Genomic DNA, 27,433 nt, shown 5'->3' with positions numbered 1-27,433 from the left:
TAGTAAAATAAACATTGGATTTGTCACAAGGCTTTTGACATACTTTTTACTAATAACTGGATGTAAAGCACAATTTAGTAATGTTTGAAAATTCTTCTTTTTATTTTCTTTTTCTATGTTCTTCTAATGGCTTCGCTTTAGCAATAGGTCACATTTATTTATGACTCAAAACAAGTCCTTGCAAGGCCAAACAAGCTACTTCACTATTAGCAAATGAAAAATTCAACTTACCTTATTACATAAAGTACTGGGAAAAATGGTCTTTGTTCTCGAAGCCAACAGATGAAAGCTACTGTTCTGGCAGATTCTGGTGTATCAAGTTCCGGAAGGTCTGTCTATTAAACAAAAACCAGCAATATCTAACTTACTCTTAATAATATCTAATGTAGCATCTACAGTGATTCTCAAGCTTTATCATGTACAGTAGTGCCCCCTTATCCATGGGAGATATATTCCAAGACCCCTAGTTGATGCCTGAAATCATGGATAGTCCTGAACCCTATGTTTTTCCTATCCATACACACTTACCTTTTCATGTAAAGGAAGCATTTTATAGCTTCTCTTTGGAATATCTAAATTGTCAGCATCATTGCTCTTGCACTTCGGGGCCATTACTTAGTAAATTAGTGGGCCACTTGAATACAAACACTCTGATATCAGTAGATCTGACAACTGATGTGGCTACCAAGTGACTAATAAGCAGATGGTGTATACAGAGTGGATACACTGAAAAAGGGACGATTCACAGCCCAAGCAACAGAGAAGGATGATGTGGGGTTTCATCACACGACTCAGAACAACACTCAATTTAAAACTTATAAAATGATTATTTCTGGAATTTTCTTTCTTTTAAAAATATTTTGATTGATTTCAGAGAGAGAGAAAAGGGGGGAGAGAGAAACATCAATTTGTTGTACCACTTATTTATGCATTGATTGGTTGATTTTTATATGTGCCCTGACCCAGGACTGAACTCACAACTTTGGCCTATTGGGACAACACACTAATCAACTGAGCAACTTAGCCAGGGCAGAAAATATTTTTTATATATTTTTTTTATTTTAATTTTTTACATTTTATTTATTCACTTTTAGAGAGAGGAAAGAAAGGGGGGGAGGAGCAGGAAGCATCAACTGCCATATATACCTTGACCAGGCAAGCCTGGGGTTTTGAACCAGTGACCTCAGTGTTCCAGGTTGATGCTTTATCCACTGTGCCATCACCAGGTCAGAAAGAAATGTTCTTTTTAATATTTACAGACAGGGTTGACCATGGGTAAGTGAAATTACATAGAGCAAAATCACAAATGAAAGGAAAGCTACTATGTATGAATTACCTAGGGATCTTGCTGAGCTGCAGGTACTGATTTAGAAGGTCAGAGGAGGAGCCTGAGATTCTGCATATTACAATTTTCTACTATTGTGGACAGAATATTTGAAGAGCCAGACAGTAAATATTTTAGGGTTGCAGGATATTTAGTCTCTGTAGCAACTACTCCACTCTGCGATTGTGCAAAAATAGCCAAAGATAATATATATGTACTTGGACATGGCTACTCCACTCTGCGATTGTGCAAAAGTAGCCAAAGATAATATATATGTACTTGGACATGGCTATGTTCCAATAAAACTTTATTTACAAAAATAAGTGGCAAGTTCTCTTGGGAATAGTTTACTGAGCTCTGATCTAGAAGAACTTCCTAACTCTTCTCTTCATTTTATTAGGACATTTAGAATTAATGGATTCATTCAGGAAGTTGTCACAAATATGACAATTTGTTATCTCATCAATCGTTAAGATAGGTCATTCAAAAAAAAAAAAAAAAAAAAAAAGGTCATTCAGACCAGTTGTTTTACTCAAAGCCTGAAAGCTAATGTTAATCTTAGCTATAATTCGGACACACATTTATTTATTTATTTATCAATTTATTGTATTTTTCTGAAGTGAGAAGCGGGGAGGCAGACAGACAGACTCCCCCCATGTGCCCAACCGGGATCCATCTGGCAAGTCCACCAGGGGGCGATGCTCTGCCCATCTGGGCCCGTTGCTCCATTGCAACTGGAGCCATTCTAGCACCTGAGGTGGAGGCCACATAGCCATCCTCAGTGCACAGGCCAACTTTGCTCCAATAGAGCCTTGGCTGCAGGAGGGGAAGACACAGACAGAGAGGAAGGAGAGGGGGAAGGGTGGAGAAGCAGATGGGTGCTTCTCCTGTATGCCCTGGTCAGGAATCAAACCCGGGACTTCCACATGCCTGGTCAATGCTCTACCGCTGAGCCAACTGGCTAGGGCCTGTTTATTAATTAAAAATTTTTATTCATTGATCCTAGTGAAAAAGAAGAAAGGAGAGGGAGATGAGCCAGAGACAGAGAAAGGAACATCGAGCTGTTCCTGCAAGTGCCCTGACCGAGGATTGAACTGGCAACCTCTGCACTTTAGGGAGATGCTCTCGAGCTATCCAGCCAGGGCCTGACATATATTTTTTAAATACAAGAATGTCCTAATGGCTTCTATGGATGGCATTAAACCCATAATTTGAAAAAATGCTGACATAAAACACATATTCCAAAGTTGGTAACAAACTGATAGAGACTAAAAAAATATGACACTAAATAAAACAATGTTATAATTAATTCTCACATTTTAATTTAAAACTATCAAAATGCAATATAGTTTAACAAATGTTTTTCATGGATTCTATCAATTACTCTTCATAAGCAACAGCATTCTCTCTTTTTTTTTTTTTTAATTGAGAGGCGGGGAGGCAGAAACAGACTCCTGCATGTGCCCTGACTGGATCCACCTGGCAAGCCCCTATCAGGCGATGCTCTGCCCAGCTAGGCCACAGCTCCATTGCTCGCAACTGAATTATTTTAGCGCCAGAGGCCGAGGCCATGGAGCCATCCTCAGTGCCTGGGGCCAATTTTGCTGGAATCATTTAAGCCAGGGGTCCCAAACTATGGCCCCCTGAGGCCATTTATCCAGCCCCCACCGCACTTCCGGAAGGGGCACTTCTTTCATTGGTGGTCAGTGAGAGGAGCACTGTATGTGGCGGCGCCGCAAAGCGCTGCGTTGCTCACGTACACTACTTCCGGTGACGCTAAACGCACGCATCACGGCTCCAGAGAGCGTCATATCACTTGTTACGGCTAGCACTGACAAATATGGAACCGGACATTGACCATCTCATTAGCCAAAAGCAGGCCCATAGTTCCCATTGAAATACTGGTCAGTTTGTTGATTTAAATTTACTTGTTCTTTATTTTAAATACTGTATTTGTTCTCATTTTGTTTTTTTACTTTAAAATAAGATACGTGCAGTGTGCATAGGAATTTTTTATAGTCCGGCCCTCCAACGGTCTGAGGGACAATGAACTGGCCCCCTGTGTAAAAAGTTTGGGGACCCCTGATTTAAGCCATGGCTGTGGGAGGGGGAGAGAGAGAGAGATGGGAGGGGAGGGTTGGAGAAGCAGATGGTCGCTTCTCCTGTGTGTCCTGACCGGGAATTGAACCTGAGACTTTCCACATGCTGGGCCGATGCTCTATCTCTGAGCCAACCAGCCAGGGCCAACAACATTCTTTTTTTTTAATTTATTTATTCATATTAGAGAGGAGAGGGAGAAACAGAGAGAGAGAGAGAGAGAGAGAGAGAGAGAAGAGACAGAGAGAGAGAAGTGGGGGAGGAGCTGGAAGCATCAACTCCCATATGTGCCTTGACCAGGCAAGCCCAGGGTTTTGAACCGGCGACCTCACCATTTCCAGGTTGATGCTTTATCCACTGCGCCACCACAGGTCAGGCAACATTCTTATTTTACAAATGAGGCTGCTAGTTACTTGTCCAAGGTCACAGAGCTAGTGTCCATTATGAATTTCTTCAATAATCAATAGTAATCCAATTGACACTGATCACGTCATTTGCTTGTTTCGCAATTAACTTAGTTCTTACTCCAAAGCAGCAGTTAAAAGAACCCTCTCAAAGAACAATGAAATCACATGCCCAAAATACAAAGAACTAAAAAGCCTTAACACTAATGCCAACTGCAGCAAGCTATTTCTATTTTGAATTACTTTCAATTAAATTATTTTCTCTAAAAAAGTAGTACACTGTCAGACACATAAAAACATTTAGGTAATCTGGGTGATTAATTCATAAATTATATAAATGTCTAATCACTGGGTTGCATACCTGAAATTAATATAATATTGTACATCAAGTGTAATTGAAAGATAAAAAATTATTTTAAAAAATAAGCCAATGATGCAAAATAACCCCCAAAAATACCTTTAAAACATAAAATGAGTATTTTCAATTGGAACAGAAATAATCTGTGGGAAAACTTTCTTCTTTGGAAAAAGTTTTAGTATTATACTATGATTTCAAAATAGGCTATTCATGTTTTTGCCACATTTCAAGTGCCCTTTAAGTCTATTACAATCACTATAAGACAATCTTACCATAGTCTGCGGAATCAACGCATAGCTTTGAACTCCTAGAACTTGGCTGAAAAAATGCTGTCCACAATTTTTTCCAACCCAAAGCATCAGTACCTGGGGACAGGAAGAAAATCTTTCTGAGATATAGCATAAGAGTGAGTTGAGTTTTTTTTGTTTGTTTTTTGAGAGAGAGAGAGAGAGAGAGAGAGAGAGAGAGAGAGAGAAAGAGAGATAAGCATCAACTCATAGTTGCATCTCTTTAGTTGTCGATTGGTTTCTTCTCATATGTGCCTTGACCAGGAGGCTCAAGCCAAGCCTGTGACCCCTTGCTCAAGCCAGCAACCTTTGGCTTAAGCTAGTGACCACGGGATCATGTCAATGACCCCGCGTTCAAGCCAGTAACCTTGAGGTTTCGAATCTGAGACCACTGAGTATGTTTCAAAAAATCAAAATGATTAATAAGTTTAGTGATATTGTATTGCTTTCAACAGAACTACTAATAACTACTATTTATCAAGATGAGACATTTTACGCTTGGTATGAAAGAAGACTGGAGGGAGATGGTGGCCAATACGATTATATGTAGATTAAGTATCATATAATTTGTTCAGGAAGAAGGATATTAAGGGGAATGAAGGTACAGTAGTGTGCATACAGAAGAACTGAATCAGACCACTCACAGAGCCGGCATCCATGAGAAAAGCTCCATCCCTGCTCAGCTTCTCCACTGAAAGCTGAAGAATAGGTGGCTGAGGTATAGTTCTATCGTTGATGTTGAGAGCTCCCTGAGGAATGAAACAAAAGATGAAAACGTTTAGATATAGGTAATATGAAGTCACAATTAACCAAAAGGTTTCTGGAAATTATCCTTATTTATTTATTTATATTAAATTTTTTTTTTTCTTAAGTAAGAACTGGGGAGGCAAAGATACAGACTCCTGCATACACCCCAACCGTCATCCACCCAGCAAGTCCCCTATGGGCAATGCTCTGCCCATCTGGGGCCGTTGCTCTGCAACTGAGCTGTTTTAGCGCCCAAGGCGAGGTCATGGAGCCATCCTCAGTGCCCAGGCTAACTTGCTCCAACTGAGCCATGGCTGTAGGAGAGGAAGAGAGAGAAAGAAAGAGAAAGAGAAAAGTGAGAGGAGGAAGGGTTGAGAAACAGAAAGTTGCTTTTCCTGTGTGCCCTGGCTGGGAATCGAATCCGGGACATCCAAGCACAGGGCTGACACTCTACCACAAGCCAACCAGCTAGGGCAATTATTCATATTTAAATATAAAAGGATGAAGAAATATTTATCACTTATCAAAACAAAGCACTGTGAAATAAAGCCAAATTAACTTCTAATCTTAATTATTATTTTAAAAATCAATACAATAAATGCAATTGGAGTTAGTGAAATTCAAACCACATTAGTGAGATTCAAATAAAGTCTGAAATTTAGTTAATAATAATAGTTGGTTTGGGTTATGTACATATCCTGAGGGATTTAATAGTTCTTCCCAAATTTAAAAAAAAAAAAAAAAGCTGACAAGCCGCCCCAAGGAGGGGCTCCGGACATACCAGGACTTTTTTTTTTTTTTTTACTTTTATTAATTTTTAGAGAGGAGAGAGAGTGAGAGAGAGAGAGAGAGAGAGAGAGAGAGAGAGAGAGAGAGAGAGAGAGAGAGAAGGAGGAGGGAGGAGCAGGAAGCATCAACTCCCATATGTGCCTTGACTAGGCAAGCCCAAGGTTTTGAACCGGCGACCTCAGCATTCCAGGTTGACGCTTTATCCACTGCGCCATCACAGGTCAGGCTAGTTCTTCCCAATTTAACATTTATTTATTAAAACACTCGAACACACCTTTTAAATATTCATAACTCTTCATTGTAAGACCTCTGGCCTTAGGATATATCGGAAGCAGGAGAGACTATAAACCTATTATAGCACATCAAAAATTTCCCCTACAGGTTTTCTAATGTGAACTAAGAAAAAAGAGCCTTGTCTTGCTCTGGTGTTAAAGGGAAGATATCAGTGGCTCTGTTTTCTAGTCTAGTAGAGAAGACTGATCTGAAAAAAGGAGGCAATACAAAGGGTCTGAATCTGAGCTAAACCTGACTAGTTTGACGCCAGCTTTTTCTGTGGTTTGTTTCTGAGTGCCATCTTTTCTTCATAAGCTTACCTGTAGGCCAAAGTGTCCTGATAAAAACACACTGATATATTAATAGCGCTTGTCTTTGAATGCAAATATTATGAGTGTTTTTTTTCTTCTTTCTGGTGGTTTCCATATTATAGAAATACAAGCCTGACCAGGCAGTGGCGCAGTGGATAGAGCGTTGGACTGGGATGCAGAGGACCCAGGTTCAAGACCCCAAGGTCGCCAGCTTGAGCATGGGCTTGAGCACGGGCTCATCTGGTTTGAGCATAGCTCGCCAGCTTGAGCCCATGGTCGCTGGCTCGAGCAAGGGGTTACTCGGTCTGCTGAAGGCCCCACAGTCAAGGCACATATGAGAAAGCAATCAATGAACAACTAAGGTGTCACAACGAAAAACTGATGATTGATGCTTCTCATCTCTCTCTGTTCCTGTCTGTCTGTCCCTGTCTATCCCTCTCTCTGACTCTCTCTCTGTCTCTGTAAAAACAAAACAAAAAAAAGAAATACAATATATTGTTGTGTGTGTGTGTGTGTGTATTTTTATTCAGTGAGATGAAGGGAGGCAGAGACAAACTCCTGCATGTGCCCTGACTGGGATCCACCCGGTAAGCCCATCTGGGGCATTGCTCCATTGCTCAGCAACCAAGCTCTTCTTAGCACCTGAGGTGAGACCATGGATCCATCCTCAGCGTCAGGGGCCAACTTGCTTCTATCAAGCCATGGCTGCAGGAGAGGAAGAGAGAGAGAGAAGCAAGAGGGGGAGGGGTGGAGCAGCAGATGGGTGCTTGTCCTGTGTGCCTTGACTATGAATCAAACCCAGGACATACATATGCTGGGCCAATGCTCTACCACTGAGCCAAACAGCAGGGTGTATTGTATTTGTATTTTTATGTTAATTTGCCATGTTTTTATTATAGACAGACAGACAAGAATGGAAAGAGATGAGAAGCATCAATTCTTCATTGCAGCTTCTTAGTTGTTCATTAATTGCTTTCTCATATGTGCCTTGACTACAGGGCTCCAGCAGAGTGAGTGATCCCTTGCTCAAGACAGTGACCTTGGGCCTCAAGCCAGTAACCTTTGAGCTCAAGTCAGCGACCATGGTGTCATATCTATGATCCCACACTCAAGCTGGTGAGCCCACACTCAAGCCGGATGAGCCTGTACTCAAGCCAGAGACCTCAGGGTTTTGATTGCGGGTCCTCAGCATGCCAGGCCGATGGTCTATCCACTGCGCCACTGCCTGGTCAAGCTAATATGCCATTTTCTTTTTTTTTTTTTAAAGAATTTTTATTTATTTATTTATTTATTTACAGGGACAGTGAGAGAGTCAGATAGAGGGATAGATAGGTAGAGACAGACAGGAACGGAGAGAGATGAGAAGCATCAATCATCAGTTTTTCGTTGCGACACCGTAATTGTTCATTGATTGCTTTCTCACATGTGCCTTGACCATGGGCCTTCAGCAGACTGAGCAACCCCCTGCTCAAGCCAGTGACCTTGGGTCCATGCTAGTGAGCTTTTTGCTCAAGCCAGATGAGCCCGCACTCAAGCTGGCAACCCCGGGGTCTCGAACCTGGGTCCTTCCGCATCCCAGTCCGATGCTCTATCCACTGCACCACCGCCTGGTAAGGCAATATGCCATTTTCTAATGTGAGAAAAAGGTAGGCCCAATTAGTTGAACTTGTCAAATACAGGATTAATCTTGATTTATTATTTCTGTAATACAAACTAATAATGTTCTCAACAGTTTTCATTTGCTAAAAGTTACCTTAAATTTCACAGGCAATTCATACTTTTAAAAAAGAAATTATTTTTATTGATTGATTTTAGAGAGGAAAAGGGACAGTGAGAGAGAGAGAGAGTGTGAGATCGATTTGTCATTCCACTTATCCATGCATTCACTGGTTGATTTTTGTATGTGCCTTACTGGAGATCAAACCCAAAGCCTTGGTATATTGGGATCATGCTCTAATCAACTGAGCTACCCAACCAGGGCTGGCAATTTTTACTTTCTATATGTAAGCTCTATTAAATTCTTTAAACTTTGAAAGGTTTTAACCAAAATATTATTTCTGATATATATATCGTAATTTGAACACCATTTTAAAAAATTTATTCATTTTAGAGAGGAGAAAGAGAGAAAGAGGGAGAGAGAAAGAGAAGGGAGAGAAGCAAGAAGCATCAACTCCCATATGATTTAACATTTTCATGCTTGGGATTTTAGGTAAATTTCCTACTGAGGACAAATAATGTTATAATATTTTTTCTTTAATAACACTAAAAATTGAGCTGGTGTGTTTTAGATCTATTTTGATTTGTAGGGTACTACTTTCCAGTCAATTTGTTTAAAGAAATAAATCAAAGGTTGCTCTGGTCAATTTGACAATCTCTTCATTTACTTAACTCTGCTCTAGTGATTTGTCTTAGGCAACTTAAATAAAGGCGCTGTTTTCAGGAGCTTCCCAAAATCAAAATATCTTTTCATAGAAATAGCGAAGAAATAGAATAAAAAGCTTAAAAAAACAAAGCAAAACAAAGCCATTCCTCATTTCTGTAATGACATGGATATAATTTGGTTTATAAACCTTCAAGTAAAACCCACTAAAAAGTGAATTAATCTTACCTCATCCGAAAGATTGTCAACTCTATATAAATTGGGATGAGTTGTAAGCATAAGATGAACTAAGGGCTGATTTTTGACTTGACACATAGCAAAAATGCGTTCATCTAGACGTGCATTCGTCCCAGTCTGGAATGATTTCTGTAACAAAAACCACCCCCACAAAGACAAAAGGTATTTAAAAAATACATATAAAACTGCAAATAACAGTTGTTAAAAAATTATCTTCTGACAAAATTAGCAAATTTGCTGTTAATTATTCTTTAAAGAATATCTTTTAAGAAGTCACACGCATGTACTAAATTTTAGCTATAACCCCAACTAATAGTCTTGAGAAATTAATTAACTAACCATGGCAAAGTCTTTTGATCTCTCTGGTATCTTTTTCCTAATCAGTGAAAAGAGCTAAACACTCTATCTACCATATAGTGTTCATATATGGTAGTATATAAAAACAAATACCACCACAGAGGGATAAAGTTATACTACAGATGACAAACTAATACATATACGAAAAACCAAAGATCTAAGTAGTCTATAAATGCGGGGTGATGATTAATGGTGGTTAACCATCCTTGTTTCTTCCATAGTTAGAGAAATTAAACAATATACAAAGGTTACATATTAGTATCAACCAGGAAAAATAATAATACAAATGCATTCATTGGCTGATTCTTCCATGTGCCCTGACCAAGAATCGAACCCACAACCTTGGTGCATCAGGACAACACTCTAATCAACTGAGCTACTAGGCTAGGGGGTAGAATAATGAAGTTTTGAGGTAAGGTTATAAGTGTTCCTAGTGATCTAGTGATGGGAAGGAGTAGGAAGAGTCAGAGATAACAGTAATGAAATTATGCCTTAAAACAATTGCAGTGACTAAAAATAAAGATTAAAAAAGGCTCTTAAAAAAAAAGGCTCTTAAGATATTTTAAATGGGCATGTGGATAATAACGAAGAAAGAAAAAAGCACTGTGGGAAATAGAAGAACAAAAGCTCCCTTTATTCATTCAAAAAATATTTACCGGCCCTAGCCGGTTGGCTCAGCAGTAGAGCATCAGCCGGGTGTGTGGAAGTCTCAGGTTTAATTCCTGGTCAGGGCACACAGGAGAAGCACCCATCTGCTTCTCCACCCTTCCCCCCTCCTTCCTCTTTATCTCTCTCTTCTCCTCCTGCAGCCAAGGCTCCATTGGAGCAAAGTTGGCCTGGGCGCTGAGGATGGCTCCATGGCCTCACCTCAGGCGCTAGAACGGCTCCAATTGCAGTGGAGCAACATCCCAGGTGGGCAGAGCATCGCCCCCTGGTGGACATGCCAGATGGATCCCAGTCAGGCGCATGCGGGAGTCTGTCTGACTGTTTCCCTACTTCTGACTTCAGAAAAATACCAAAAAAAAAAAAAAAAAAAAAAAAATTACCGAGTACCTATTATGTACTAGAACTGTTTGTTCTAGGTGTTAAGAAAAAATAATGAACAAAAAAGATAAAAATCCTGTCTTCATGGACAAAAGTCCTAGTGAGAGAGAAGTAAATAATAAACAAAATGTGGTATGTCAGTGCTAAGTGCTATGGTTCTTGTCCCCAGAAAAGTCTGTGGCAAAAACAAAACAAAACAACCCCACTTAGTTGACATAAAGTTATCTATACAATGTTTAGGGACTCAGAGAATAAAAATTTTGCCTTTTATATGTATATATTTCCCCCCCCCTTTTTCTTTTTTTTTTTTCTGAAGCTGGAAACAGGGAGAGACAGTCAGACAGACTCCCGCATGTGCCCAACCGGGACCCACCCGGCACGCCCACCAGGGGGCGATGCTCTGCCCCTCCAGGGCGTTGCTCTGTTGCGACCAGAGCCACTCTAGCGCCTGGGGCAGAGGCCAAGGAGCCATCCCCAGCGCCCGGGCCATCTTTGCTCCAATGGAGCCTCGGCTGCGGGAGGGGAAGAGAAAGAGAGGAAGGAGAGGGGGAGGGGTGGAGAAGCAGATGGGCACTTCTCCTGTGTGCCCTGGCCGGAAATCGAACCCGGGACCTCTGCACGCCAGGCCAACGCTCTACCACTGAGCCAACCGGCCACGGCCATGCCTTTTTATATTTTTGCTATGTAAGTTTCTGGTTTTAATTATCTTACCTGTTTAAGGAGAGCCAACACAAAGAGTGGGAAAAGCCGCAAAGAAAAAGGAACCATAAGTCCAGGCTGGTGGTTACTTAGGACTGAAGAACGATAAGCTGAAAGAGAGTCTATGACGGCATTCACTAGGGCATCCCGAGCATCACTCAGACTGGCAGTCACAGACCTGTCAACAGCTAATAGAGGTGGGGATAGGGACAAAAAAAATAAAATAAAAGTTTACCTCACAGAATAGAAAAAATACATTTTTTTAATCTTTTAAAAATTTTTTATTTTATTTATTCATTTTAGAGAGAAAGAGAGTGAGAGAGAAAGGGAGGAGCAGGAAGCATCAACTCCCACATGTGCCTTGACCAGGCAAGCCCAGGGTTTCGAACCAGCAACCTCAGCGTTCCAGTTCGATGCTTTATCCACTGTGCCACCACAGTTCAGGCCACATTTTTTAATTATACAAATTCTCTCTCCAATTTATTATGTATATAAGAAGCCAAACACAGCAATTAAAAGCACATACTTTGGAGAATCAAACCAACGTCTGCTGAAATGCTACTCTGTTATTTCCTAGCTGTATGATAATTTAGCAAGTAATTTAACCTTCATAAGCCTCAGTTTCCCTATCTATAAAGTGGGAAAACAGTATTATATAGAATCTAAGATGTTATTAATTGTAACTCACCATTTTATTTTGTGTATCATTGAGAAAGAAAAACTCTGCAATTAAACATACATGCTTTTTTAACACAGAGAATTTTTTATTATATTTATTGAAAGAGCTCTTAGAGCCTAACCTGTGGTAGCGCAGTGGATAAAGCATTGACCTGGAATGCTGAGGTTGCCAGTTCAAAACCCTGGGCTTGCCCAGTCAAGGCACATACAGAGAGAAGCAACTACTACAAGTTGATGCTTCCCACTCCCCCCCCCTTCTCTCTCTTTCTCCCTCTTCTCTCTAAAATCAATAAACACAATCTTTTAAAAAAGATCTATTAGAGAATTATTTTCATCATGTGTCATATTACTCTGTTTATATGCATTCTACATATTCAAAAAATATATATTTGTGATAGAGACAGAGAAAGGGACAGATAGGGACAGACAGGCAGGAAGGGAGAGAGATGAGAAGCATCAATTCTTCGTTGCGGCTCCTTAGTTGTTCATCAATTGCTTTCTCATATGTGCCTTGACTGGGGGACCACAGCAGACCGAGTGACCCCTTGTTCAAGCCAGCAACCTTGGGCTTCAAGCCAGCCACCTTTGGGCTCAAGCCAGAGACCATAGGGTCAGTCTATGATCCCATGTTCAAGCCAGTGACCCCGTGCTCAAGCTCATGAGCCTGCACTCAAGCTGGATGAGCCCGTGTTCAAGCCACTGACCTTGGCATTTTGAATCTGGGTCCTCCATGTCCCAATCTGACATTCTATCCACTGCACCACCACCTGGTCAGGGTTTTAAAATTTTTTTTCATTGATTTTAGCAAGATAGAGAGAAAAGGGGAAGGGGAGGAGGAAAGAGAAAGAGAGGGAGAGAGAGCAAGAAAGAGAGAGAGAGATCTGTTGTTCTACTTACTTATGCATTCATTGGTTGATTCTTGCATGTGCCCTGACTGGGGAATCGAACCTGCAACCTTTATGTATAGGAACAAAGCTCTAACCAACTGAGCTACCAAGCCTGGGCTCAAAAACTTTTTAATACTAAAAACACTATACTTGTTTTAAAAACCTCTCAAACTACATCTAAACTCAATTCATGTGGCATAAAAAATATACTGAATTAAGTTATATTAGTAACTTCTATGACCAAAATTGTACACAGGCAAGAAAGAATGAAGACTACTGAGATTCCAAGATGGTGACAGAATAGGTGGAGGTTCCAACTGCCACCTCCCAGGACCAAACAAATTCTAACTAAATATGAGAACAATCATTCTGAAAAACCAACTTTGGACTAAATGAACAAGAATCTATAACCAAGGAGTCACAACAGAAACCACACTGAGACTGGCAGGAAGGGCAGAGATGTGAAAAGGGCTGCCTCACTCCCAGGAGTGAGCAGCAGCAAAGGGTCCGAAGGTACTCTCAGCTGTGGGGAGATTTTCCCTGAGAGGTATGAGTCCTAAGCCCTAGGCTGGGCACACCAGCCTAGAGCCCCAGAGCCTAGAAGAGGTGCCCACATAGCATTTGTGGTGAAAAGAGGCAAGGTTTCTATCTTTGAGAGAGATGGGAGTTCTCAGAGACAGTCATGCTCTTAAAGGGCCGATGCAGAAAATCTTATTCATAGCCACATGCCCTGGGCTCTGGTGTAGGGAGGGTTAAGTGGACTAGAGTCGAGTGAGAAGAGTATGAAATTCAGGGCCTTGGGGACAGACACAGTGGGGGATGGCCACCGAAACCCCTGTGCTGAATCACTTTCCAATACTGCAGTCCCCTCAGTGAAGCATCAGCCTGGGGGAAAGCAACTACCTCACCCTTGGGAATCTCTTTTGCCCCACCCTGTGAAAATTGGGCCTACTGAGAAGCAAGCAGTGTTGGCCAGGAAGCAGGGGGTGTGAGAGTGACTCAGTTGTCCAGCTTTGAAGCGGGAGCTCACCTCCCCCCACTTTCTTGAGAATAAAATTGGTGCTTCTACCTCATGGGAGATTTAGGAGAATCTGTCCGGACTGTGGGCAGACCAAATGTCTGGGTTTCAGAGGTCACACCCACCAGACTCCTAGTGGCCACACCCCACTGAGGTCTATGAAAAAATTGAGGACAGATTGACACCTGAGGCTCTGGGGTAGGAACCACATCCACCACCTTTCCTAACCCCTGAATTGCCCCAGCCTTTAGACTACCAGAGGTTTTTTCAGGGGCGGAACCCAACAAGCAGCCAGTGGACAGAGGAAGCAGCTCTCAGGGAACCTTGGGACTTATGCTGACTTGCCCCCAGGTCCAGTGCTGGTAAAAGCCAGCCTAGGTGTGCAGCATGGTCCTTCCAGGTACACCTAAGCCCAGAAGAGGCAGCCACTAATTCTGGTTTGCTTACAGCTCCAAAAAGATTGGTGAGAACCAATCATGGGCAGTGTCTTACTGGTCTGCACCAAATTCCCTCCTAAGAGGCCCAGAACCAACATAACCAGTGGCCAACTACAGACTAAATCAGAGCAGGACCAAGTAATCTTTCTAGCAGCATATCCAAAGAGAAAACTTGTCAGGCATCAAACCCACCTAAGGCAATTCCGCTTTCTGTGGTCAGCACCTCACAGCAGCTCAAACGCACTGGACAAGACAGAGCTTTACAGTCCCGGTCCAAGCTTTATAGTATCCTGCCCCCGCTGGGATAAGTTTCACAGGGTGAAAGGAGAGAGGCTTAGAACACAGGCATTCAAAGTGTGAGTTTCCTGGAGCCTACTGTTGGGACCAATCAAGGGGCTTAGCCACTTTCTGGGCAGGCACAATCAGCCCCAGTGGAAGACTTTCTCAATCTTCTTCTGAGATCAGGTGATCCCCAGCTAAAAGAACTTCTGCAGAGGGGACTGTCGGCCCCACCCAATCTGAACCTGCCACTCACCTCACTGAGGAGAAGTAGAATTGAAGTATCCAGCAGTGTTTGAGGCTCTGGAGAAGGGGCCTCTTTCCTAGTAGTGAGCTCCTACCAAGAGACCCCTGAAGTATGGGGTACCAATAACATTATCATCCCAACCTCAGCTTTCCTAACTCACTAAGTTTGCAACCTGTGGAGGGGTTAATGTGGTGAGGCCAGTCTGAGTGCCCTCTACAATCTTTCTACAGAAGACTCTGGGAAGATCATGCAGCTGAAAGAGGAGGTAGAGCAGCTAAAATGTTGAGGCAAGTCTTAAGGAACTTGGACCCTTTTATAGAGCTGCCCTCAGCCCTAAGCAGGAGAAAGTCGATCCTTATACACAGGTTGGCCTCTCCCATGCACACTCAGGCACAGAAAACAAAGACACAAACAGTGAACAGAGTGGTAGTTACAGACAGGTAGCCCACAGTGGGTTACAAACAACATCTGACATCAGCCTGTACAAGAATCCCACCCAAGAGGATCCAGAACCAACACAACCAGTAGTAGGTAGGAAACCACACCAACGCTAGACTCAACTAGCTACATAACCAGCACACCCAAAGGAGGAGTCCAGCAGGCACCAGACCCTGATGAGAATAACTATGCCCCATAGGACAGACATTGCACAGCATCTAATACATGTGATCAAGGTTGACCCTTAGAGACAGCCAGCCTGAAGGATTAACTCCACCCACGAAAAGGCAAACTGCATTCAAGACTTACATACAACAAGAGGGTTAATATTACCTTCAAGAAAACTTCCTAGAGCAAGGAGCTCAGATGGCCTAGAGGTTAGTACCACTGAGCCCACCTTCCTCATAAAGACATCACAACAAATTTGGAAGTCAGAGCAGAGCTACCTAACACATAGACAAAATGGGCAAAGAAATATGGCCCAAATTAATCAATAAGAGAAATTCCCCAGAAAAAGAACTAAGTGAAATGGAAGTAACCAAACAACCAGATGCAGAGTTTAAAATAATGGTTATTAGAATGCTCAAGGATCTTAGAGTAAAAATTAAAAATGTTTGATCATGAGAATTTAGTAAGCATTAAAAAGTAAATTGAAACCATAAAAAAAGAACCAGTCATAAATGGCAAACACAATATCTGAAATTAAGACTGCCCTAGAAGGAATCAATAGCAGGTTGGAGGAAGTAGAGGATCAAATCAGTAACTCAGAGGACAAAATAAAGTTAAGAACAGAAGCAGAGCAGCAAAAAGAAAAGAGGCTCAAAAAGGCTGAGGAGCCTAACCAGGCAATGGCGCAGTAGATAAGAGCATCGAACTGGGATGCGGAGGGCCCAGGTTCGAGACCCCGAGGTCGCCAGCTTGAGCGAGGCTCATCTGGTTTGAGCAAGGCTCACCAGCTTGGACCCAAGGTCGTTGGCTCGAGCAAGGGGTTACTTGGTCTGCTGTAGCCCCCCGGTCAAGGCACATATGAGAAATCAATCAATGAACAACTAAGGTGTCGCAACAAAGAATTGATGCTTCTCATCTCTCTCTGTTCCTGTCTGTCTGTCCCTATCTATCCCTCTTTCTGACTCTGTCTCTGTAAAAAAAAAAAAAAAAAAAGGCTGAGGAAACTATGAGAGGCTTCTGTGACAACATGAAAAGAAACAACATTTGCATTATTGGAGTTCCTGAAGGAGAAGAGAATGAACAAAGGATAGAGAACTTGTTTGAAGAAATCACAGCTGAAAACTTTCCTAAAATGATGAATGATGTGAAAAAATGTGCATATTTGAATCAATCAAATTCAGTGAAGAAAACTATTATGAACATTTTTCTTTCTATTTTTGTTTTAGATTTTATTTATTCATTTTAGAGAGAGGAGAGAAAGAGACAGAGAGAGATGGAGGGAAGGAACAGGAAGCATCAACTCCCATATGTGCCTTGACCAGGCAAACCAAGGGTTTCAAACCAGTGACATCAGCATTTTAGTTCAGGTAGACACTTTTATCCACTGCACTACCAAAGTTCAGGCAATACTTTTCTTTAAAGGTTTATTTATTGTTGGTGTGACCACAGAGGTTGCCGGTTCAATACCTAGTCAGAGCACATACAGGAACAGATTCAATGTTCCTGTCTTTCTCTCTCCCTTCTTTTTTTTTTTTTAATACTTTATTTTATAGAGACAGGAGAGAGAGGGGAGCATGGAATGGGAAACATCAACTCATAGTTGCTTTATGTTAGTTGTTCATTGCTTGCTTGTTGTATGTGCCTTGACCAGGGAAGCCCAGGGCTTCAAACTAGTAACCTTGGCATTCCAGGCTGAAGGTTTATCCACTGCACCACCACAGACCAGGTTCCCTTCCTTTCTAAAATCAATAAATTAAAAAAAAATTAAAAGTTTATTTATTGATTTATTGTTTTTAGAGAGAAAGAGGAAGGGAAGGAAAGAGAAAGAAAGAGCAAAAGAGAGATGTATCAAATCATTGTTCCATTCAGTTGTGCAACTGGTGACCTTGGGGTCAAGCCAGTGCTGTCACTGCTCCTGGACGATGCTCTATTCACCACACCACTGGCCAGAGTATTGTGAAGACATCTTTTTTTTTTTTTTTGTATTTTTCTGAAGCTAGAAAAGGGAGAGACAGTCAGATAGACTCCCGCATGCGCCCGACCGGGATCCACCCGGCACGCCCACCAGGGGCGACGCTCTGCCCACCAGGGGGCGACGCTCTGCCCCTGCGGGGCGTCGCTCCGCCGACCAGAGCCACTCTAGCGCCTGGGGCAGAGGCCAAGGAACCATCCCCAGCGCCCGGGCCATCCCTGCTCCAATGGAGCCCTGGCTGCGGGAGGGGAAGAGAGAGACAGAGAGGAAGGAGGGGGAGGGGGCAAATGGGCGCTTCTCCTATGTGCCCTGGCTGGGAATCGAACCCGGGTCCCCCACACGCCAGGCCGACGCTCCACCGCTGAGCCAACTGGCCAGGGCCTGTGAAGACATTTTAAAAATAGCCAAAATACTGTCCTGGCCAGATAGCTTGGATGGCTGGAACAGTGTCCCGAAGCACAGAGGTTGCCAGTTCAATCTCTGGTCAGGACACGTAAAGAAACGGGTCAAGCCCTGGCCTGTGACACCTTACTTCATTCAGCCAGTGACCTTGAGATCACGTCAATTATCTTGCACTCAAGCTGGTAACCCTGTGCTCAAACTGGATGAACCCTCACTCAACCCAGTGACCTCAGGGTTTTGAACCTGGGACCTCAGTGTCCTAGGGCAATACTTTATCCACTGTGCCGTCACTGGTCACGCTCATAATCTTTAACAACATATGGGAAGACTAATGTGGGGTTTGACCCTTCACCAGCCTCCATCAAAAAAAAAAAAATCTTCCCTGTAAGAAATGCATGAAAATGTGTAACTATTCCAGTTACAGGTAGATTTGAGTTTGAGCAAATGGACCCACTGGCAGTCTTCCCTGAAGGAGAAAAAGAGCAAGAACCAAAATTATGCTAAACTCTATATGTTTGAGAAAGGGACCCCCCAAAAATATGTCAAGAAAAAAACTGGCATGAAAATATTAATAAATCTGTTAGTCCAAGGGATCTGTCCAAGGCTACAAACTTATTGTATATGTGATAGTAAACTGGTTTGCAATCCCAAATTCCATGACTCCAAGGTCTAATGATCTTTATAGAACACTGTCTCTTGTAATCCAAGTTACAGAGCTCATAAAAGAGCTATTAACCACTACTATTAAACATTAAGAAATGATAATTTAAGTCCATAGGAGAGAGATTATAAAACCGAAAGCAGTTCATTTAAAAAAAAAAAAATTTCTTTATTTGATTGACTTGAGAGAGTGAGAGTGTGTGTGTGTGTGTGAGAAAGAGAGAGAAGACAGAGACAGAGAGAGATTGATTTCTTGTTTCACTTATTCATGAACTCATTGATTGATTCCTTGCAAGTGCCTGACTGGGAATCAAGCAGACAACCTTGGTGTAGTGGGACAATGCTCCGCTAGCCGGGGGAGACAGAAAGCAGTTTAGTGTTGCCTGAGGTCAACAAGGGAAAAAATGAGAAAGTGGGCAGTAACTGTTAATGGCATAAGATTGTTTTCTGGGTGATAGAAATATTTTAAAATTAGATTGAGGTGACAGCCACACAAACCTGTAAGTACACTAAAAACAGTGGAATTGTATACTTAAAATGGGTAAAGTTACATGTTATATGAATTATATCTCAATAAAACAGTTTATTTATTTATTTATTTATTTATTTATTTATTTTTTGTATTTTTCTGAAGCTGGAAACGGGGAGAGACAGTCAGACAGACTCCCGCATGCGCCCGACCTGGATCCACCCGGCATGCACACCAGGGGCGATGCTCTGCCCACCAGGGGGCGATGCTCTGCCCCTCCGGGGCGTCGCTCTGCAGCGACCAGAGCCACTCTAGCGCCTGGGGCAGAGGCCAAGGAGCCATCCCCAGCGCCCGGGCCATCTTTGCTCCAATGGAGCCTTGGCTGCAGGAGGGGAAGAGAGAGACAGAGAGGAAGGAGGGGGTGGGGGTGGAGAAGCAAATGGGCGCTTCTCCTATGTGCCCTGGCCGGGAATCGAACCCGGGTCCCCTGCATGCCAGGCCGACGCTCTACCGCTGAGCCAACCGGCCAGGGCCTCAATAAAACAGTTTAAATTTAAAAGATAAGGCAATATGCAGCAGATTCTTTATTCAAAAAGTTATTTAACAGGCATACATGGGATCCAAAACACTGAAACCTTTAAAGCTAATTATTTGAACAAAAACAAAACTCTGTGGATTTTTCTAATGTTATTACCTGTAAAATATTGACAATAGGTAATAAAAATTCTTACCCATATTGGCCAATAACCCTGAAATTGCTTGAACATCAGCTCCAAGAAAAACTTCATTCAGAGTTGAAACTACAGGCAAACACAAAGTATGAACACGAATTCTTCTTTCACCTTTTGGGAAAACATAAAAATGTTAGTAAGAGATAAACTATATTAAAAAGTTTACAATAGCCTGACCAGGCAGTGGCGCAGTGGATAGAGCGTCGGACTGGGATGTGGAAGACCCAAGTTCAAGACCCCGAGGACACCAGCTTGAGCGTGGGCTCATCTGGTTTGAGAAAAGCTCACCAGCTTGGACCCAAGGTTGCTGGCTTGAGCAAGGGGCTACTCGCTCTGCTGAAGGCCCGCGGTCAAGGCACATATGAGAAAGCAATCAATGAACAACTAAGGTGTCGCAACAAAAAACTGATGATTGATGCTTCTCATCTCTCTCCGTTCCTGTCTGTCTGACCCTATCTATCCCTCTCTCTGCCTCTGTAAAAAAAAAAAAAAAAAAGTTTACAGTAGAATCACTTTTTTATTTAAAACCAAGTAGGATTAAATAGGTAGTAGAGATCAAAACTTTAATGTGAAACTCTAAAGTGTTTATTTATATAAATATTTTTACTACAAATCTTTTTGTTCAATTTATTGCTGAAAAGACAACAGGGATGGATTCAAACAATGGTAAAATTTGAGCTTTTAAAAGCTGGCTTTTCTAAACTTTTTTGTTATTTTATCTTTTGTAATAAAAATATACATAAGTATATTCACACAAAACTTTATATATGACATTACTCCAAAATATGTTCTTGAGTCTGTGTTTTGATTTTCAAAGTCAAGAGAGAAATCTTATACCTTTCTCTTTCATCACAGGAAGAAAACATAAAAGAAATGGCCTAATAGTCACAATACTTTCTCTTTGGTAATTTAGCCATAAGAACAAATATCAATAAATATAAAAAACAAAAATGAAAACCTTTTGACAACCATCAAATATAAAACATCAGCTCTGGCTAGTTGGTTCAGTGGATAAGAACACTGTCCCTGTTCAATTCCCAGTCAGGGCACACATGAGAAGCAAACATCTGTTTCTCTTCCCCTCCCTCTCTCCCTTCTTTCTATTTTCCCCTTTAACAGCCAGTGGTTCGACAGGTTACAGCTTCGGCCCCAGGCACTGACAATAGATAAGTTGGTCCTAGCCCAGTGTCAGCCTCAGGTGCCAAAGATAGCTCAGTTGATTTGAGCATCAGCCCCAGACTGGGGTCTCTGGATGGATCCTAGTAAAGGCGCATGTGGAAGTCTGTCTCTCTATCCCTCCCTCCTCTCACTTAAAAAAAAATTATATATGTATATATATATATATATAATTATATATACACATCATTTCAACCTTTAATTTCTGATTAGCAAGACTCCGAATACCAGAGAAAAAACCCCAAAAATCCAGAGATGAACATTACAATTTAAAACTAATGAAAATGTAAATATTCAAAATTCCTATTACTTTTAAAAAAAGAAATATCTGCACAAAAGGTAACATTGTTTAGAGTTTCTATTCTTGATAAAAACAATGTTAAAAGAAAGTAGATATAATATTTAGCCTATCAAAATGGCAGCAACGATAGCCACATAAAATCAGAGGCTGAGCCCTGGCCGGTTGGCTCAGTGGTAGAGCGTCAGCCTGGCGTGCAGAAGTCCCGGGTTTGAATCCTGGCCAGGGCACACAGAAGAAGCGCCCATTTGCTTCTCCACCCCTCCCCCTCTCCTTCCTCTCTGTCTCTCTCTTCCCCTCCCGCAGCCGAGGCTCCATTGGAGCAAAGATGGCCCGGGCGCTGGGGATGGCTCCTTGGCCTCTGCCCCAGGCGCTAGAGTGGCTCTGATCGCAACAGAGCAACACCCCGGAGGGGCAGAGCATCGCCCCCTGGTGGGCAGAGCTTCGCCCTGGTGGGCATGCCAGGTGGATCCTGGTCGGGCGCATGCGGGAGTCTGTCTGACTGTCTCTCCCCTTTTCCAGCTTCAGAAAAAATACAAAAAAAAAAAATAAATAAATAAAAAAATCAGAGGCTGAAATGAAAAGGGCACATGAGGGCCTATAAATCAGTAAATTTTTTCTGAATAGAAATTTGGCAATACCAAGATTTTTCTAGACAGTTCATTACTACACTCTATATTTCTTTTTTTTTTTTAAAGATTTTATTTATTCATTTTAGAAAGGAAGGAGGGAGGGAAAGGGAGAGAGAGAGAGAGAGCGCGAGTGCGCGCAAGAGGGGAGCAGCAGGAAGCATCAACTCTCATATGTGCCTTGACTAGGACAAGCCAGGGTTTCGAACCGGTGACCTTAGCATTTTATCCACTGCACCACCACAGGCCAGGCCTCACTCTATATTTCTAATCCTAGGAATTCATCTAAGGGAAATTATCACAAATGAGAGATTTGTTTACATGCATAGAAATTATCACCTTTTTCACAAAACAACCCCAAGTTTCCAACAATAAGTATATGAAAAGATATCCAATATTATTTATTAGGGAAACACAAAATAAAACCGAAAGAGATACCTCTATAGTTTATTTAAATGGTTAAAAACAAAAACCTCAAACCAAAACCAAAAAAAAACTAAACACTGAAATGCTGGTGAGGATACAGAGCAGCTGGAACTCTCATATGCTACTGGTGGGAATGCAAAATGGTAAAGCCACTTTGGAATCAGTTTGGCAGGTTCTTAAAAAGTTAAACATATACTTACCATACAACCCAGCAATCTGTCTCCCAGGTATTTACAAGTGAAATGAAAATTGATGCTCACACAAAATCTGTACATATATGTTTACAAGGGCTATATTTGAAATTGCCAAATGCTAGGAATAACCAAATGAACTTCAACTGGAAAGTGAATACACACACTGGGTACAATGGAATACTACTTAGGAATAAAAAGTAACAAACTGCTGGTTGGTGTAATTACATAGATGAATCTTGGATGCACTATGCAAAGTGAAAGAAGCCAGGTACAAAAGGCTATCTAATGTATGACTTCATTTATATGACATTCTTGCAGAGGCAAAAACTGTAAGATCAGAAAACTGCCAGGAGCTAGGGAGAATTATATGGGTTTCTTTACAAATTTTGGATAGTAACCCCTTAACAGATGTATCACTGAATAACTTAAAAAAAACCCAGGCCTGACCAGGTGGTGGCGCAGTGGATAGAGCATCACACTGGGATGCCGAGGACCCAGGTTCGAGACCTCAAGGTCGCCAGCTTGAGCATGGGCTCATCTGGTTTGAGAAAAGCTCACCAGCTTGGACCCAAGGTCACTGGCTCGAGCAAGGGGTTACTCGGTCTGCTGAAGGCCCACGGTCAAGGCACATATGAGAAAGCAATCAATGAACAACTAAGGTGTCACAACGAAAAACTAATGATTGATGCTTCTCATCTCTCCGTTCCTGTCTGTCTGTCCCTATCTATCTCTGTCTCTGTAAAATAAATAAATAAATAAATAAATAAATAAATAAATAAATAAAATAAAATAAAATCCAAAAAACATGAGATTTTTGGGGTAATAAACTGATTATGATATCTTGATTGCAGTGGTAATTACACAATAAATACATGTATTTGTCAAATCTTGTGGAGCTGTACACTAAAATGGTAGATTTTGTTTTTTTGTTTTTTTTTGTATTTTTCTGAAGCTGGAAACGGGGAGAGACAGTCAGACAGACTCCCGCATGCGCCCGACCGGGATCCACCCGGCACGCCCACCAGAGGCGATGCTCTGCCCACCAGGGGGCATCGCTCTGCTGCAACCAGAGCTACTCTAGCGCCTAGGGCAGAGACCAAGGAGCCATCCCCAGCACCGGGGCCATCTTTGCTCCAATGGAGCTTTGGCTGCGGGAGGGGAAGAGAGAGAGAGAGAGAGGAAGGAGGGGGGGGGTGGAGAAGCAAATGGGCGTTTCTCCTATGTGCCCTGGCCGGGAATCGAACCCGGGTCCCCTGCACGCCAGGTGGACGCTCTACCGCTGAGCCAACCGGCGAAGGCCTAAAATGGTAGATTTTATCATATGTTAATTATGTTTTTTTTTTAATGTTAAGAAAAGGAGCCTCCCTGTGGTGGCGCAGTGGATAAAGCGTCAACCTGGAAATGCTGAGGTCGCCGGTTTGAAACCCTGGGCTTGCCGGTCAAGGCACATATAGGAGTTGATGCTTCCAGCTCCTCCCCACCTTCTCTCCCTGTCTCTCTCTCTCCTCTCTCTCTCCCTCTCTGTCTCTCTCCTCTCTAAAATGAATTTAAAAAATTAAAAAAAAAAAAAAAAAAAAGGAAACAGGATGTTCTCCATTTGTTATTTAAAAATGGTATCAAGAAACAGAAATTTATCTTACTTTTAATTTATGATATGCTGGGTTAAGTACAATCACAATAAAAAAGTAAAATTCTCTAATACTAAAAGTTTTCATTCAAATGCCTTTATTTATTTATTTATTTATTTATTTATTTTTTTTTTCTGAAGCTGGAAACGGGGAGGCAGTCAGACAGACTCCCGCGTGCGCCTGACCGGGATCCACCCGGCACGCCCACCAGGGGGCGATGCTTTGCACATCCGGGGCGTCGCTCTGTTGTGACCAGAGCCACTCTAGCGCCTGGGGCAGAGGCCAAGGAGCCATCCCCAGTGCCCGGGCCATCTTTTGCTCCAATGGAGCCTTGGCTGCAGGAGGGAAAGAGAGAGACAGAGAGGAAGGAGAGAGGGAGGGGTGGAGAAGCAGATGGGCGCCTCTCCTGTGTGCCCTGGCCGGGAATCGAACCCAGGCCTTCCGCACACCAGGCCGATGCTCTACCACCGAGCCAACTGGCCAGGGCCTCAAATGCCTTTAAAATTACATACTCTTTATAGATTTTGGAAGGGCTGTAGAGGTGAGTATACATAGCACAGAAACACTCCTGAAACATTTTTTAAGGAGGTAAAACAGAGTTAGTGGCTGAGAATGGTAAACTTTAAAATAAAAAACTAAACTTAGCCAGTCTTCACATCATCTTTAGGACAAAAACATTAACCTGCTTTATATTATCCTTACCTAATATCACTACATAATACACTTTTTACTTATTTATCCTTTTAATTATATCTCCCCTACTAGAATAAGCTCTATGAGGAAAAGGATTTCTTAAATTCAGTTTATTGACTATTTTGTCATCAAAACATATTTCAGTGCCTGACTCTAATTAAATACCTATATAATAAAATGGCTAAGAAAAATAAACACCAAACACCTTCAGTTTACCAAGAAGAGCAACAAAGTTCTCAAAACTAGGATTATGCTTTTGGCTTAATAGAAATGAGTAATTACCTCAAGGGTGGGAGTTTATCACAAACCACACAATACATGACCAAATCAAAATTCTTATCTTTTGTTACAACATTTTGTTACAGTTAACAATACTGGACTATACACTTAATGTTATATGTTTTTTGCTATAATAAAAACAAAAAACAAAAAACCACAACAACTCACCTTTGCTGGATGTATACAAGAGTGCTGACTGAAAGGAAACCAACTGAGTGTCCATAAGGTTCTCCTCCACTGACATCTGCACTGCATACCCAGCGTCTGGGTTTACATTGGGCAAAGACAGTAAGTCTGTTGACCGAACAAAGAAGTTCCCATGGAAAGTATGAATGGAAAGACCTAGAAGAAAAACATTTATCAAAATGATTTATATACACACCTACAGATGGATATTTACATTTTATCTTATCACTTATCAAACTGACAGAGTAAATGAAAAAGTTTAGATGTGATACTGTAATTTATAATAAGAACTATATATATATATTTAATCTATATATACTGCTCACAAAAATTAAGGGATAATTCAAAATGAATATGAAGCAATATAAAAAAGCATTTGATTTTTTTTATTAAACAAGAACATCAGAAAAGCAAACAAGTCAAATAAAGTTGTTCCATTATGCAAATGAGATGCAAAATCAACTTTTATTTCTTTTTTCCTTTTTTTTTTTTTTTTCATTTTTCTGAAGCTGGAAACAGGGAGAGACAGTCAGACAGACTCCAGCATGCGCCCGAACGGGATCCACCCGGCATGCCCACCAGGGGCGACGCTCTGCCCACCAGGGGGGATGCTCTGCCCATCCTGGGCGTCGCCTTGTTGCGACCAGAGCCACTCTAGCGCCTGAGGCAGAGGCCACAGAGCCATCCCCAGCGCCCGGGCCATCTTTGCTCCAATGGAGCCTTGGCTGCGGGAGGGGAAGAGAGAGACAGAGAGGAAAGCGCGGTGGAGGGGTGGAGAAGCAAATGGGCGCTTCTCCTGTGTGCCCTGGCCGGGAATCGAACCCGGGTCCTCCGCACGCTAGGCCGACGCTTTACCGCTGAGCCAACCGGCCAGGGCTCAACTTTTTATTTTTTATTTATTTTTTATTTTTTATTTTTCTGAAGCTGGAAACAGGGAGAGACAGACAGACTCCCACATGTGCCTGACCGGGATCCACCTGGCACGCCCACCAGGGGGCGTCGCTCTGCCGTGACCAGAGCCACTCTAGCGCCTGGGGCAGAGGCCAAGGAGCCATCCCCAGCGCCTGGGCCATCTTTGCTCCAATGGAGCCTTGGCTGCGGGAGGGGAAGAGAGAGACAGAGAGGAAGGAGGGGGTGGGGGTGGAGAAGCAAATGGGCGCTTCTCCTATGTGCCCTGGCCGGGAATCGAACCCGGGTCCCCCGCACGCCAGGCCGACGCTCTACTGCTGAGCCAACCGGCCAGGGCCACAACTTTTATTTCAATGGTAAAAATGTGCTATACAAATGGCTGAAAGTGGCCCTGGCCGGTTGGCTCAGTGGTAGAGCATTGGCCTGGTGTGCAGGAGTCCTGGGTTCGATTCCTGGCCAGGGCACACAGGAGAAGCACCCATCTGCTTCTCCACCCCTCCCCCTCTCCTTCCTCTCTGTCTCTCTCTTCCTCTCCCGTAGCCAAGGCTCCATTGGAACAAAGTTGGCCCGGGCGCTGAGGATGGCTCTGTGGCCTCTGCCTCAGGCGCTAGAATGGCTCTGGTCGCAACAGAGCAACACCCCAGATGGGTAGAGCATTGCTCCCTGGTGGGCATGCCGGGTGGATCCCGGTCGGGCTCATGCCTCCCGGTTTCCAACTTCAGAAAAATACAAAACAAGAAACAAAAAAACCAAATGGCTGAAAGTAGTGAAGAATCTGCACATTCCTGATCCCCTAATGTTTGTGAGCAGTATACTTAGCTCTTAAAACCCTTAGAATTTACGTAGTAATGAGAGTGATAAAGATGTCTTTTGCTATGTGAATGAGGTGACTTTTAGAAAGCATCTAGGTAATCTAAGGAGGGGGCTGGTTACCAGAGTAACCAGACACGTGATTAGAGGGTTGGAACTTTTAGTTCACTCCTCTCCCCTCCCTCAACACACATCGAGGGAGGATAGAGAGGCTGGAGATTGAATCAATCACCAATAGTCAATAATTTAATGAATCATGACTATGGAATAAAGCTGCCATAAAAAACCCAAAAGAATAGGAATCAGAGTTTCTAGGTTGACAAACTCATGGAGATTTGGTGAGGGGGGAACACTCAGAGCGTATGGAGGCTTCAAAAGCTCTGTACTATTTCCCTTTCCCTATACCATGTCCTGTGTGTTTCCAAGCTATCCTCTTTTATAATAAATCAGAACTTTAGAAAGCAAAATGTTTCTCTGGGTTCTATAAGCTGCTCTAGCAAATTAATGAAACC

General features: G+C 42.5%; 1 protein-coding gene across 3 annotated transcripts in view; it reads right to left on the bottom strand.

Annotated features, from left to right (window-relative positions):
- SEC24A (SEC24 homolog A, COPII coat complex component) overlaps window positions 1–27,433 on the bottom strand; it is an 87,082-nt gene that overhangs the window by 1,805 nt on the left and 57,844 nt on the right. For all 3 annotated transcript variants that reach the window (XM_066387976.1, XM_066387977.1, XM_066387979.1), the window contains 7 exons: window positions 25,185–25,358; window positions 19,694–19,804; window positions 11,320–11,495; window positions 9,199–9,336; window positions 5,115–5,219; window positions 4,456–4,548; window positions 232–335 (listed from right to left, as the gene is read on the bottom strand). In XM_066387976.1, coding sequence (XP_066244073.1) covers window positions 232–335; window positions 4,456–4,548; window positions 5,115–5,219; window positions 9,199–9,336; window positions 11,320–11,495; window positions 19,694–19,804; window positions 25,185–25,358 — 901 coding nt within the window. The remainder of the gene's footprint in view (window positions 1–231; window positions 336–4,455; window positions 4,549–5,114; window positions 5,220–9,198; window positions 9,337–11,319; window positions 11,496–19,693; window positions 19,805–25,184; window positions 25,359–27,433) is intronic.

The sequence above is a fragment of the Saccopteryx leptura genome, chromosome 6, assembly GCF_036850995.1.
Source record: "Saccopteryx leptura isolate mSacLep1 chromosome 6, mSacLep1_pri_phased_curated, whole genome shotgun sequence".
Lineage (NCBI taxonomy): Eukaryota > Metazoa > Chordata > Mammalia > Chiroptera > Emballonuridae > Saccopteryx > Saccopteryx leptura.
Note: the sequence above shows the minus strand (reverse complement) of the source record. Positions and strands in the feature narration are given on the sequence as shown.